The 13,200-nt window shown below is 38.6% G+C and overlaps 1 protein-coding gene across 1 annotated transcript in view; it reads left to right on the top strand.

Annotated features, from left to right (window-relative positions):
* CERS3 (ceramide synthase 3) overlaps positions 1–12,370 on the top strand; it is a 734,999-nt gene extending 722,629 nt beyond the window's left edge. The window contains exon 12 of the mRNA XM_044078405.1: positions 10,697–12,370. Coding sequence (XP_043934340.1) covers positions 10,697–10,813 — 117 coding nt within the window. The 3' untranslated portion in view covers positions 10,814–12,370. The remainder of the gene's footprint in view (positions 1–10,696) is intronic.
* Positions 12,371–13,200: the final 830 nt, after the last annotated feature.

Here is a 13,200-nt window from a genome sequence, read left to right as displayed (position 1 = left end):
TTAGCGGACCGGAGTTCCGCTGTGGCAACCCCGAAAGACGCAACAACAAGTGAGTTAAACATGGCAAATTACACATATCTATGATTTTTCTTTTGATAAACTATTAATCCCATTTAAGAAATTAGGCCAAAATTTATGTTATAATTCCAGTGTTAAATCTGACGTCTTACTTTCATAGACTCCTTTTGTAAATGCAATTGGAAAAATGTAGAAGGGCCACTTTTTCAATTCAATGTTTTTATTTATAAAATTCTCAAAAGATTTTTATAATTTACATACCATTTAAAAGAACGTTCAATATAATCCTTTATTACTCATAGGTTGATTCATAGGTTGATACTAGGCTATCTGCTCTAGGGCATTTATAAGCCTAGCCAGCGTGTATTTGGCTTTTGCCACCCTTTTAGATTAGTTGACTGTGCCTCTGTATAGTAGGTCACAGAAGATAGCCCTTTTAAGGTTAGTTTACTGTGCCTCTGTCTAGTAGGGACACAGAAGAGATCCCAAGGGTAAACCTACGATCTCCCATCCACTCGTCAAGATTTCTCTTCAAGAGGGTCATTGATGGGCTCTGCCTAACATGGATTGGGATTTTGTTCCAGAGTGAGGGGAGCCTCTGGGATATGAATCTGTCCCTCCAGCATGTCCTATTTATTTCTGTGCTGAGGTTTAAGTCCCTGGAGCATGTAGCTCTAAGGGATTTGGATTTCCCGAGGTGGAGCATGTCCATTAATTCTGGTTTGGACATGGCTTTATACGTCAGGCACAGATCGCCTCTGAGTAGGCGGTAAGCAACTGAGTAGAGCTGGAGTTTCTTTAGCTTAACTGCGTAGGGCATCTGTTTGAGTCCCTTGATCCTCTTGGTGAGGTACTTTTGGGGTCTTTCCAGTTGCTGCAGGTGTTGGGTAAGGTACATCCCAAATGGGGCATTGTATTCAATTATGGGCCTGATGAATGATGAGTAGAGGGGCACAATGACCTCTCTTGATCTAGATGTGAACCCTTTCGTGATAAGATGGGCTATATAGAAGGTCTTTCTAACCACTTTGGCAATGTGATTGTCAAAGGAAAGATTGCTACCTACCTGGGTCGCCAAATCCCTAATTACTTCTTCCGTACTTAATGGATTACCACCTATGTGGTAATTTGTGGGCACTTTGTTTTTCCCAAAGGGGATGACTATGCACTTTTTGGCATTTAGCTTTAGGCCATGGCTCTGGCACCAGTTAACCATCTCTGTGAGACACTTTTGGAGGATGCTTGTGTCAGTCGGTGAGTCGACTATGGCACCCAGTTTGCAGTCATCTGTGAACTTGGTCAGCCATAGTCCTCCCATGTTAGCCTGTACCTCAGAGAAATATATACCGAACAAGAGAGGTCCCAGAACTGAGCCTTGTGGGACGCCACTTGTAACTGGTTTAGAGTCTGACATGGCACCTGCAATTTTGACCATGTGGGTTCTATCCCTGAGCCAGTTTGCAACCCATCTTGTGACATAGGGGTTGATATTTAAGCTGGTGAGCTTATTTATGATGCCCGAGTGGGGTATTGTGTCAAAGGCTTTTGCGAGGTCCAGGTAGGCTGTGTGGACTACCTTCCCTTCATCTATGGCCTTGGTGACTGTTTCAAAGAAGTCAACCAGGTTCAAGAGGCAAGATCTGCCCTTAACAAAGCCGATTGGGTAGGATCCAGTGTTTGGAGGTTCCCAATGTCTTTATTTATGAGATCCATGATGATACGCTCCATAGCTTTGCAGACCAAGCTAGTCAGGCTTATAGGGCGGTAGTTTCCGGGGTCCATTGTGGCACCACCTTTGTGGAGTGTGACCACTGTTGCTGTACACCATTCCCTGGGTACATATCCTGTAGTAAGGCGGAGATTGAACAGTGACTTTATGTGAGGGTTCAGTTCTTCTTAGAGCTCATGTAAGACGCAGCCTGGGACACTATCCGGTGAATGCTGTGTTTTTTGCTTTGGAGAGGGCAACTCTCACCCCATTGATGCTGTGTTTTTTGCTTTGGAGAGGGCAACTCTCACCTGTGCATCTGTGATGTCAGGGAGGCTACACTCTGTTGGGATAGACATTTGCTCTTTTTGGGGGGAAGGGGGGAGAAGTTTGCACTGAACCTGTCTGCCAGGATGTTGGCAATGTCTGTGGGTTCAGTGTATTTTTTGTCATTTTGCACTAACTCAGAGCATATCTGGGAGTTGCCACCCAGGTTCCTGACATAGCTAAAGAAGGCCTTTTGATTATCTTTAGCATCTTGTGCAATTTTTCTTTCGAAGCTGGCCTAAGATAATTTTATGAGGGATTGTAGTTTCTTGTTAGTACTGATCAGAGATGCCTTCCCTTTTTGGGATTTTGCTCTATCATGTAGTAGCTTCCTCCTTCTGTTGTATAGCTTATTTATGGCTGGGGTCCACCAGACAGGTCTCCTGCCTTTGGAGGAGTGAGTCTTGGTTTTATTTGGGAAAGAACGATCCATGCATTCCTGTAGGTGTCCATAGAATGCATTTGTAAAGGATTCTGCAGTTAGGGCCGTATTTTCCACTGGCCCGGGGGCTTTGAAGGATTCCACCTCAGTTTTGAGAAGTGTGAAGTTTGCTTTTGAGAAGTTCTTCACCGTGGTTTCCTTGGCTGGGGGGTGGGGACTGGAGTGGATGTCCAGTGAGATTAATTTATGGTCAGATCTTTCCAATGAGGGGTATACCTCTGGTATGGAACATAGAGTCCTCATGTTGGTGATGATCAGGTCCAATATGTTTTCCCTTCTTGTGGGAGTGGTGACCAGTTGTTCCATAGCATTTGAGTTTATAAATTCTAGGAACCGTTGGGCAAGGGTGTTGGGGCTTGAGTAGTGCTCCCAGTTTATGTTTGAGTAGTTGAAGTCACCCAATATGATGGTGTTTGGAGAGACCTTCATATTCTCCAGTGTTCTCAGGAAAGCTGAGTGGGGTTCCTGAGTTTGGGAGGGTGGTCTGTAGCAGGCTACAAACTGAAAGGCAGTTTTGCCCACTGTTAGTTGCACATGGATGGTCTCCGATGCTTCGTGCAGTGCCACTAACCTGGAGGTGTGGGTATCTTTGATGAATATGGATACTCCCCCTCCTTTTGTGGTTCTATCTGAGTTTTGGGGCCGAAAAGCATGGTATGAGGTATAACCTGGTAGTGCTGGGGTGCTCTCGGGAGCCTTGAACCAGGTTTCTGTTACTGCACAGATATTGATATTCTCCATACTGAGGAGAGCCTCGAGTGTGTGCATCTTGATGTTTAGACTTCTGGCATTGAGCAGCATTACCCTTAGTTTCTTTTTCCTTGTGTTGTCTATGGAGGTGGGTTTGTCTTTTAAGCCTTGCCTAAAAAAGGCACTATGGGGGTGGCAAGAGCCTTAGCCAATATTCGAAAGCCCAGGGGTGATAGGTGCAAGCCGTCCCTAGCAAAGCAACCTGGCTTGTCGAGCATATCATCCCAGGCTGACAGACACTGGACCCCTTTGAATGACACCAATACTTTAGCCAATTGTTAAAATTGATCATTTTGTCTTTATACTGTGGCATCATTCTTAGTGAGGGTAAGATGCTACTCAAGGTCAGGGTCATACCGGCCTGGGCTACATGATCAGAGAGCTCCTCTATGTCTCTTTTCATGTAGTCCAGGGAGGTACGTCTCAGGTCATTCACACCAGCATGGACAATGACGGAGTCATATATGTACTTGCTTCGGAGTGACCTGAGTGCTTGTGTTATGTGGCGGATCCTGGCACCCGACAGGCAGCTTACAGTGACCTTCTCCTTGTTCAACCTGGTGAGTGGAACGTCAGTGTGTCTGACAACAGAGTCACCTATTACAAGTGTATTAGGTGTGTTGTTTAACCTTAAGGGCTGTGACTGTGTGGCACACTGACTTTGTGAACTATGTGATACATGGGTATTGTTGTGGGGTAGCGGTTGCTTGGATGTCTGCTTTGGAGGTCTCTGCTGCTTGGGGAGATTTTTATTTAGAGCCTCTGAGTATGTTTTTGTGTGTTTATGTGTTTGGTTTGCTGTTGCGATAGGTCTGTGTGAGACTGGATTTGTGGTGTGTTTGGTTACCTTCTCCTCCTGACTGACTGCACCAGTACTGGGTTGAGAGAGCTCAGCCTCCAGTTTGGCTATATAGTTGCAACTCTCACATATATATGAGCTTGTTGGGAGGAGGAGAGGGTGGTCTGTGTGCATAAGGCAGTTGTAACATTGCCTCAAGATTCCCAGATTCACCAGCTGGACTAGAGAGTAAACCCGAAACTGACTTTTGGACATGCCAGAATAGTATAAGGAACTACTTTTTGACTGATCAAAAAGGACCAATAAGGAGCATAACATGGTTTTATTTATATCTAATGTGGAAAAGGGGCTTTAATCCAGAGTTATGACAACTATTTTCTTGAATTGATTTCCACTGTGCTTCATAAGAGCTAGTAACCCAAAGAAGAAATATTAGTAATAATTTATAATTGACAATATGCTAAAATGCTTGGTAAATCAATATCTCCATTCTTCCAGGGTCTTATATGATTTGTCAGTGATGTTCATGATTTTGTATGATACCACAAGAATTAAATAATAATTTATTTATTTTATTAATAATTTTTTTTGTTCAGGATCAATACCAAGGCTTGGATAATATACAATATTTTATGTAATAATATCATTCTAATTAATAATAACGTATCATCAAGGGAGAATAACAAAGTATTCCATTTGTTAATAAGAATCATAATTTCCTCAATAATAATAATAATAGCATAGCTTTTGTTAACAATAGAAAATGGGTATGAAAGAAGTACATTCTTAAATATTTTATGTGATTTTTAATGAAATCAGGTTGAATAATTTTGATTTTATCATAATCTATTTTTGGTTGAGTAATAAAATTTCAGTCTTGGATTTGTTAACAAAAACATGATAGAATAAACTATTTCAGTAGAAGAATTATTTATATGACCTATTGTTAAAAGAATATCATCAGTAAAAATTGCATGTTAGATTCATATAATTCATTAAATTTAACTCACGCTATATTCATATTTGTAATGTATTCTGCAAAGGGTTCAATAACAAGACCAAAAAGTAATGGTGAAACTGTACAACTTTGTTTAGTAACTTTATGAATATCAAGACACTGAGAAATACATTCTGTTAACCTATAAGTAATAATTGACATAAAAATCTTATAAACAGTGCTCAAAAGTGAGATAGGAATGAAACACATTTTTCAGAATCTTCCCTTGCTTCAAAACAGAAGATATTAAGCAGTGTTACTATGAGGGCAGAATATCATTTCCTTTTAGAATCAATAAACATACTTTTAAAATAAATTTAATGAGTTATCTGGAAGTAATGTGTAAATCTCAGTAATTAAACCATCATATCCTGGAGCTTTATTATTGCTTAGACTTTTAACTTACTCTTTAATTTCACAAATAGAAATATATTTCATCAATGTAGTAATTGTTGAATCAGATAGCATATTATTAGCATATTATTTTTTTTTAATTCTCTGAAAGTAGTTTAAGAACTAAGTTAATAAAATTCCTCCACATGACTCAGCGGCTTAAAAATAATTGCTTTATTAGTAAAAGTAAACGCTTTCGCATCCGGGTCTGAACGCTTCCTCAGACTTTAATAAAATCACTTTAAACAACTACTACTAATATAGAGGGTAGTCATTAAAGACTCCCTATAGAATGTCTAGCTTAATTACATCATCATTCTATGAACCGCCCCCATCAAGTTGTTAACAATGCTGCAACTAGAACTTACTGCTTCTGTTTTTAAAGTTGATTTAATTATGAAGCATCTGAATAAATATTTTGATTTCAAAATTTTGTGTTCTTTGTCCTTGAAATGAAACATGATTAAGGTTTGCTGTAGAGCTGAAAATTGAGCCATTAAAGTGCACTAGCATGAAGAAATTTGGAGCTACTTAAGCAATATTTGTTTAGGAAGCCAGGATTTACAGAGCATTCTATGTCACCAGTCCTTGTTTACTGCTTATATAATATGAGGCTTTACTGAATTTGTTATGTATCTCCCAGAGAAGCACTATATTTACTTGGCTTTCACCAAGAATTTGAGATATTATCATATATGTTTTATACCTTATGTATGGTTTGGAGTTGTTACTATTCATTTTAGAATTTGATGTTTCATTATAAGTGGATATAGTTATTTATGTATGAGTGCATTTTTAGCATAAACTGTAAATGAAATAAATTTTTTGCAAGTCAGTTGAGTGTTTTCCTGTTTTGAATGTTATGACATTGAACATGATGACTTTGGCATTCAGTAGTCTTCAGTTTCTAGTTGCAGCATTGTTAACAACTTGATGGGGGGGTTCATAGAATGATGATGTCGTAATTAAGCTAGACATTCTATAGGTTGTCTTTAATGACTACCCTCTATATTAGTAGCAGTTGTTTAAAGTGATTTTATTAAAGTCTGAGGAAGCGTTCGGACCAGAACGTGAAAGCACTTACTTTTACTAATAAAGCAATTATTTTTAAGCCACTCAGTCGTGTGGAGGGATTTTATTAACTTTGTTCCTGTTGGATTATACACATATTCCTTTGACTCGAGGCCCAGTTGGTGTGGTTTGCTGTTTAGTATTTTAAGAACTAGCCAACATGGGAATGGAGAAATTATTTTTTAACAGTAAGGCACAGGCAAGAGAGGGACTAGAATTTATTGGAGGAAATTAGCAAAGGAGCCACGGTACTAGGAGCAGAAGTCTTAACTAGAGAATGATAACAGAGTAGAGGCAAAAAGAAAGGAATAGGGGAGACCAGCTTTCGTTGAGTTTTCAGTTGAGTCTAAAACAGAAGCTGCCATTAAAAAGTGGATAATTGGTAGAATATATAAAATATAGCATGATAACTATAAAAATCAATAAACAGAGGTTAGAAAAGATCACAAAAAGGGAATGAAAAGACAATATACAAAGGATCAAAGGGAAGGCATCTATATGACTACAATGTATGGAATATAGTCCAGAAGGTTCATAATTTTTACATGAAAGTGCCTGTGTAGGTATTTTAATACCCCAAGTGAACTTCAGAAAAAAAATCCTTGGGTAGAGAGAAATTGCCAGAGGTATTGTGGGAAAGAGAGAGGTAATTGGGAATATGTTTATTTGGTTGGTGTAACAAGCTGGCAGATTTTTAAAATTCTCTACACAGAGTATATTGTCTAAAAATTTGGTGTAGCAAATGATTGTAACTATGGAATTATTCTTCTCAACTAGGTTTTAAGATCTGAATTGCCTAGATTTAGTAAAGCCTTGCTAAGATTTATGTTCTTAACTGCCAAAAAAGCAATTGCAATAAAATGTAAATCAAAATTTAAACCAACCATAACTGAATTATTGAATATTGTAAGAGGATAAAAGAATTGGATGTCAGAGTTTTCAAAAAGGCAATGAGCAAATTCCATAAAAATAAACAAAATGTGTGGAAACAGTACATATAAAACAATATTCAGAAGAAGGAGTGCAATTTAAGGGAAGGCAAGTAAATTACGTAATACTGGAATGAATAATAATTGTTAAAAAGGAAACATCAATGTATAATGCAGGGAAAATGAAGAAAAATGTTTACAATTGTTTGTTTTATTTTCTTTAACTATAGATGTACCCACGTCATTGTTATCGTTTTACAACTTTAATAAAGGTGCATTTTTGATTCATATGGAACACCTACACGTGTTTGTGCAACACGCATTCTCTCTCTCTCTCTCTCTCTATAACATCATGCTGATTCTACTACAAAGAATTGTATTCATTTATTTATTTTATTTGACATTTGTTAACTGGGTTAGTCTGATTGAGTAGATACTCTTTTCCAGTGGAGAGCAAAGCATAAAAGCTTCAAACATTCTTCTTCTTCTTCTGACGTTTCCCGGTTAGGGGTTGCCACAGCAGATCACCTGTCCGCTCATGGTTGGCAGTGGAGTTTTATGGTGTTGAGTTGCCAGCCTGGTGCCAAACCTTCTACAGAAGGCACACACACACACACACACATAAACACACACTCACACCTAGGGCCAATTTAGACTGTCCAATCCACTTACAGCATGTCTTTGGGATGTGGGAGGAAACCGGAGCACCCGGAGGAAACCCACGCAACCACAGGGAGGACATGCAGACTCCACACAGAAGGCACCCCAGCTGAGGATCAAATCAGAGAACCTCTTGCTGTGAGGTGGCAACGCTAACTGCTGCACCACAGTGGCCACCCAAAAGCTTCAAACATTACAGTATGAAAATAAAAATTAACAAATAAAATTGTATACAATAGTAGACAATGGTACAAAGAAAAACATAAGATACCATACAGCAAAGTAACAAAACAGATTATTTACCTGTGTAACTTAAATGTCCCATAGTCAGATGTGTACATTTTCCCAGACTTGTATACTGCCCACCATTACTAGCCCTTTGGTATTCACTTATACACTAATGTGGGCTTTTTTTGATTATATAGTGTGGTGGAGATAAAATTTAAACCAAGTGGGTTTGAATCTCACATACATTTTCCGAAAATTATGTAACCCAGGCAAGTACACATAATTTTGTGTGGACGTTGCTATGGTTTTGAGCATAAATATAAATGAAACAACTCAACCTTTGTTTACATGGATTCTGTACATACATTCAGAATAAAATGGTAAAGTGTCTTGTGATTTTACTGCTGCATCTAGGTGATAGAAAATATAGTCGTATATCCTCAGTGACTACCATACCTATGAAATATTGACCCACTATCTTCCATCCCCCAAAACCTGTTGTTCATCAAGATGCAAGGCAAGTTCATCAAGGCAGAGGCCTGCCTCCCAAACATCTCTGATGCTCAGGTGAAGGTTGCCCTCTCCAAAGCAAAAAACACTGCTTCCATGGGACCAGATGGCGTCCCAGGTTGCGTCCTACATGAACTCCAAGAGGAACTAATCCCTCAAATAAAACAGCTATACAATCTCAGCCTCACTACAGGATATGTGCCCACAGAATGGCGTACAGCAACAGTGGTCCCACTCCACAAAGGTGGATCCTCTACGGACCCTGGAAACTATCGCCCCATAAGCCTGACTAGCTTAGTCTGCAAGGCTATGGAGAGGATCATCATGGAGCTCATAAACAAAGACATTGGGGACCTACAGACACTAGATCCTACCCAGTTTGGCTTTGTCAAGGGCAGATCCTGCCTTTTGAACCTGGTTGACTTCTTCGAAACAGTCACCAAAGCCATAGATGAAGGGAAGGTAGTCCACACAGCCTATCTGGACCTTGCAAAGGCATTTGACACAATACCCCACTCATAGATAAGCTATCCAGCTTAAATATAAACCCCTATGTCACAAGATGGGTCGCAAACTGGCTCAAAGACAGAACCCACAGAGTGAGAGTTGCTGGAGCCATGTCAGACTCGAAACTGGTCACAAGTGGCGTCCCACAGGGTTCTGTCCTGGGACCACTCTTGTTCGGTATATACTTTTCCGAGGTACAGGCAAACGTGGGAGGACTATGGCTCACCAAGTCCGCAGACGACTGCAAACTGGGCGCCATAATCGACTCTCCAGCTGACACAAACATCCTTCAAAAAGGTCTCACAGGGACAGATAATTGGTGCCAGCACCATGGTTTAAAGCTAAATGCCAAAAAATGTATAGTCATACCCTTTGGCAAAAACAATGTGCCCACAAATTACCACATAGACGGAAACCCATTAAGTACAGAGAAAGTTATTAGGGACCTGGGGACCCAAGTTGATAGCAATCTCTCCTTTGAAGACCACATTGCCAAAGTGATTAGAAAGACCTTCTACATAGCCCACCTCATCACAAAGGGTTTCACATCTAGATCAAGAGAGGTAATCATGCCCCTTTATTCATCCCTCATCAGGCCCATCATAGAATACAATGCCCCTTTTGGGATGTACCTTACCCGACACCTGCAGCAATTAGAAAGACTCCAAAAGTATCTCACCAAGAGGATCAAGGGTCTCAAACAGATGCCATATGCTGCTCGGTTAAAAAAACTCCAGCTCTACTCAGTTGCATACTGCCTACTTTGAGGCGATCTATGCCTGACATACAAAGCTATGTCAAATCCAGAATTAATGGACATGCTCCACCTCAGTAAATCTAAATCCCTTAGAGCCACATGCTTGAGGGACTTGAACCTCAGCACAGAAATAAATAGAACTTGCTGGAGGGACAGGTTCATAACCCAGAGGCTCCCTTCGCTCTGGAATAGAATTCCAGTTCATGTGAGGCAGAGCACCTCACTGAATCTCTTCAAGAAGAATCTCGATAGGTGGATGGGGGATCATAGGTTTGTCCCAGGGATTACTCCCGTGTCACTATTAGACAGAGGCACTGTAAACTAAACCTTAAAAAGGGCACAGTATACTCAAATCAAGGGGTGGCGTAAGCCATACAGAATCGGGCTAGGCTTATAATTGCCCCAGGGCAGATAGCCTAGTATGAACCTATGAACCTATAAGATGTTTAAACATGCCAATAATGTTGGAGTCAGACCCTTTCATCGTCATATTCTTTCATACTTTTGCTTTGTAAATAAATGTTGGGACACACTTGATCAAAGTTAGAGACTGCAGGTACAGACATTTTATTAGTAATAATTTCTGTTTTTGTTATCTAGATAAAGCATGATGAAAGAAGTGATGAAGATGAAGAAGATTTGTCAGACAACAGTGAAGATGACAACATGAACAGCCTTGGATCAGGCAAACATCTGAATAACTTTCATACTCATTAAAGCATCAACAGAAACAACGTTATTAATGTTTCATTGAGTACACCTGTGGGAATGACAGGAAAAAAAATATCTGCTTAAGTTAACAAACTACATTAATGACCTTTCAATTTTTACACAGTATATTGTTACTAAAGTATTATTATTGACTTATTAGGTTGTATTAGATTCCCTTAGTGTGGCTACCAGATAATCTGATGGCAAAGTAGCACAGTTATATGATAGCATTTAAAGTGTTGACAGCTGTCCAGAATGTCTTTGACATAAAACACTCTCTGGTAAGAAGATGATGATGATGAATCTCCATGCACTGGACATCAATTTTTTTTTCATTGATTTGCCCAAACATGAAGCTTCTGAATCTGATGCAAAGATTCTGCTGCCTTTTAAAAAGGAAGCTTGCATAGCTGCGACTGCAAAAATGTGTCAATCATCTATACACTTTTGAATGTTTTATCTGAGGAATTGTGCTCCCATTTGTGAAAACACTTATTTGTATTAAATATGACATGTACTAAAATAGCACTGAAAATAGTGTAATATAATATATTTCCCCTCTTCAAAGATTTTTTAAAATTTAAATTTTTAAAAAATATTTGAGAATCAAGCAGGTTTCACAGTGAGCAGTACAATTTTCACCTTCTACATAATGTTGTCTACTGTATAATTTTTGTTTAATAAAAGAGACAGAATGCAACACCGAGATATATAATATAAAATTTGAATTTTGATGTTGTTTGCACTAGACCACAATGTTCACCAGTCTACAAGAGTGAGGTTTTCATAAAAAAGCATTTCAGCTAATAATGCCTTATAGCACTGTTCATGGTATGCTGTTTATGGCCACTATATGCAGCTGTCTCAGCTCATTACCCCTATCCCTTTATAACGTCTTTCACCTTTTATATAACAAACCTTTGTATCACTCATTCTCTGTTACCTTCTTATTTTAATTCCCACTTTACATTTTGCTTTCTTTCTGACCTTCCTACTCTATCCATCTTCTTCAAATACTCTTCACCACTCTCTTAAAACCAGTTTCTATGTCAGTATGCATCCTAGTATTCATTCACCCACTGTCCTTGACTCATCAACTATACAAAGCCTCATTCCTTCTTCTGGCTTTAACTGCTATCTGTCTACTAACTAATGTTTCACACTTCTTACCTCAACTTTATTTGTTCCTAACATCTATACCGTGACCCTCCATACCCACATCTTGTCAGCCATATTTAATGTCTGCTTGTAACATATATTGCACATGAACTATCTGCATACTAATTGTTTTATACTTGGGCGTTTAATATCATGTACACTGTCACCATGGCAGAAATACCTGTTTTATTTTTGTATAGTGTCACTACAGAACAATTACCTGTTTGTATCTAGATGCCTTAAGAACTATCTGTGTAATGTATCTTTGTAAAAAAATTTGTTTTGCCACAAATGTCTTAAATGTATCTGTTGGAGCTGTTCTCCCTGAGCCTCTAGAGAAAATGGGATTTGCTCAAATGGACTTTCTCAGTCAACAAAGTCAAATAAATAAATAAATAAAAATCTGATTGCCCAAACCTGAAATTATTTAGTTCAACAAATGACTGTATTTTGCCGGAAGCCTTGGAAAAATATATTTAGAGGAAATAGAGATATTATTTGTTTATAAATGTTATATAATATTACACCCAAACTTTATTTATGTGAATATTTGAATTTAAATGCTTCATCTCCTACTGTTTATTCTAATTACATCCCAGACATGCCACTACAGAATCATTACTTCAAGTGGATAACAACCTGCAGAATGGCGAAGTATTTCTTTCTTCTTTGCCATTATTAAATGTTTGTCATTTGTAACAGTTTGCAGGCTCCAGAATATGGTGAGTTTGCTGGTTACTTCAGTAAAACTGTAAAATGTTTAGATAATACAGATCACAACATATTGATTTTAAAATAAATTCTCATAAAGTTGCCAGTGCCTATTTAAGGGTATTAAAATGCTGATGAATGGCATCGTAGCACATGATAAAAGGACTCCACCGGCTACTGCATGGTGAGTCATAAAACCATTCGAGAGCTATTTTGTCTATTAGAAATGATACAATGGGTAAAATTCAAGTAGTGTGAAATTCCATAAACACACATCTGCTGATGGAAACACACTGGTACAATTACTAATCTACTGTTAGTGTTTAAAAAACAGGTTATCAGAATTAAACTGACAAAAATATCAACCAATTCTTCAGAACAAAATTTACACTTTGAGAACTGCTAAATGCCTTGGCTGCCCCCCTTTAAGAATACATATTGTGGTCTGTTACATACTTTATCTCCAAGTATAAGTAAGAAAAAAAAAAGCTATAGAACATGGAATATTGTGTTTAGCTCAGAAT

This window comes from Protopterus annectens, chromosome 7.part0 (genome assembly GCF_019279795.1).
Source record: "Protopterus annectens isolate FY-2018-M chromosome 7.part0, PAN1.0, whole genome shotgun sequence".
Taxonomy (NCBI): Eukaryota; Metazoa; Chordata; order Ceratodontiformes; family Protopteridae; genus Protopterus; species Protopterus annectens.
The sequence above is the reverse complement of the archived record's forward strand: the minus strand, read 5'-3'. Positions and strand labels throughout refer to the sequence as shown.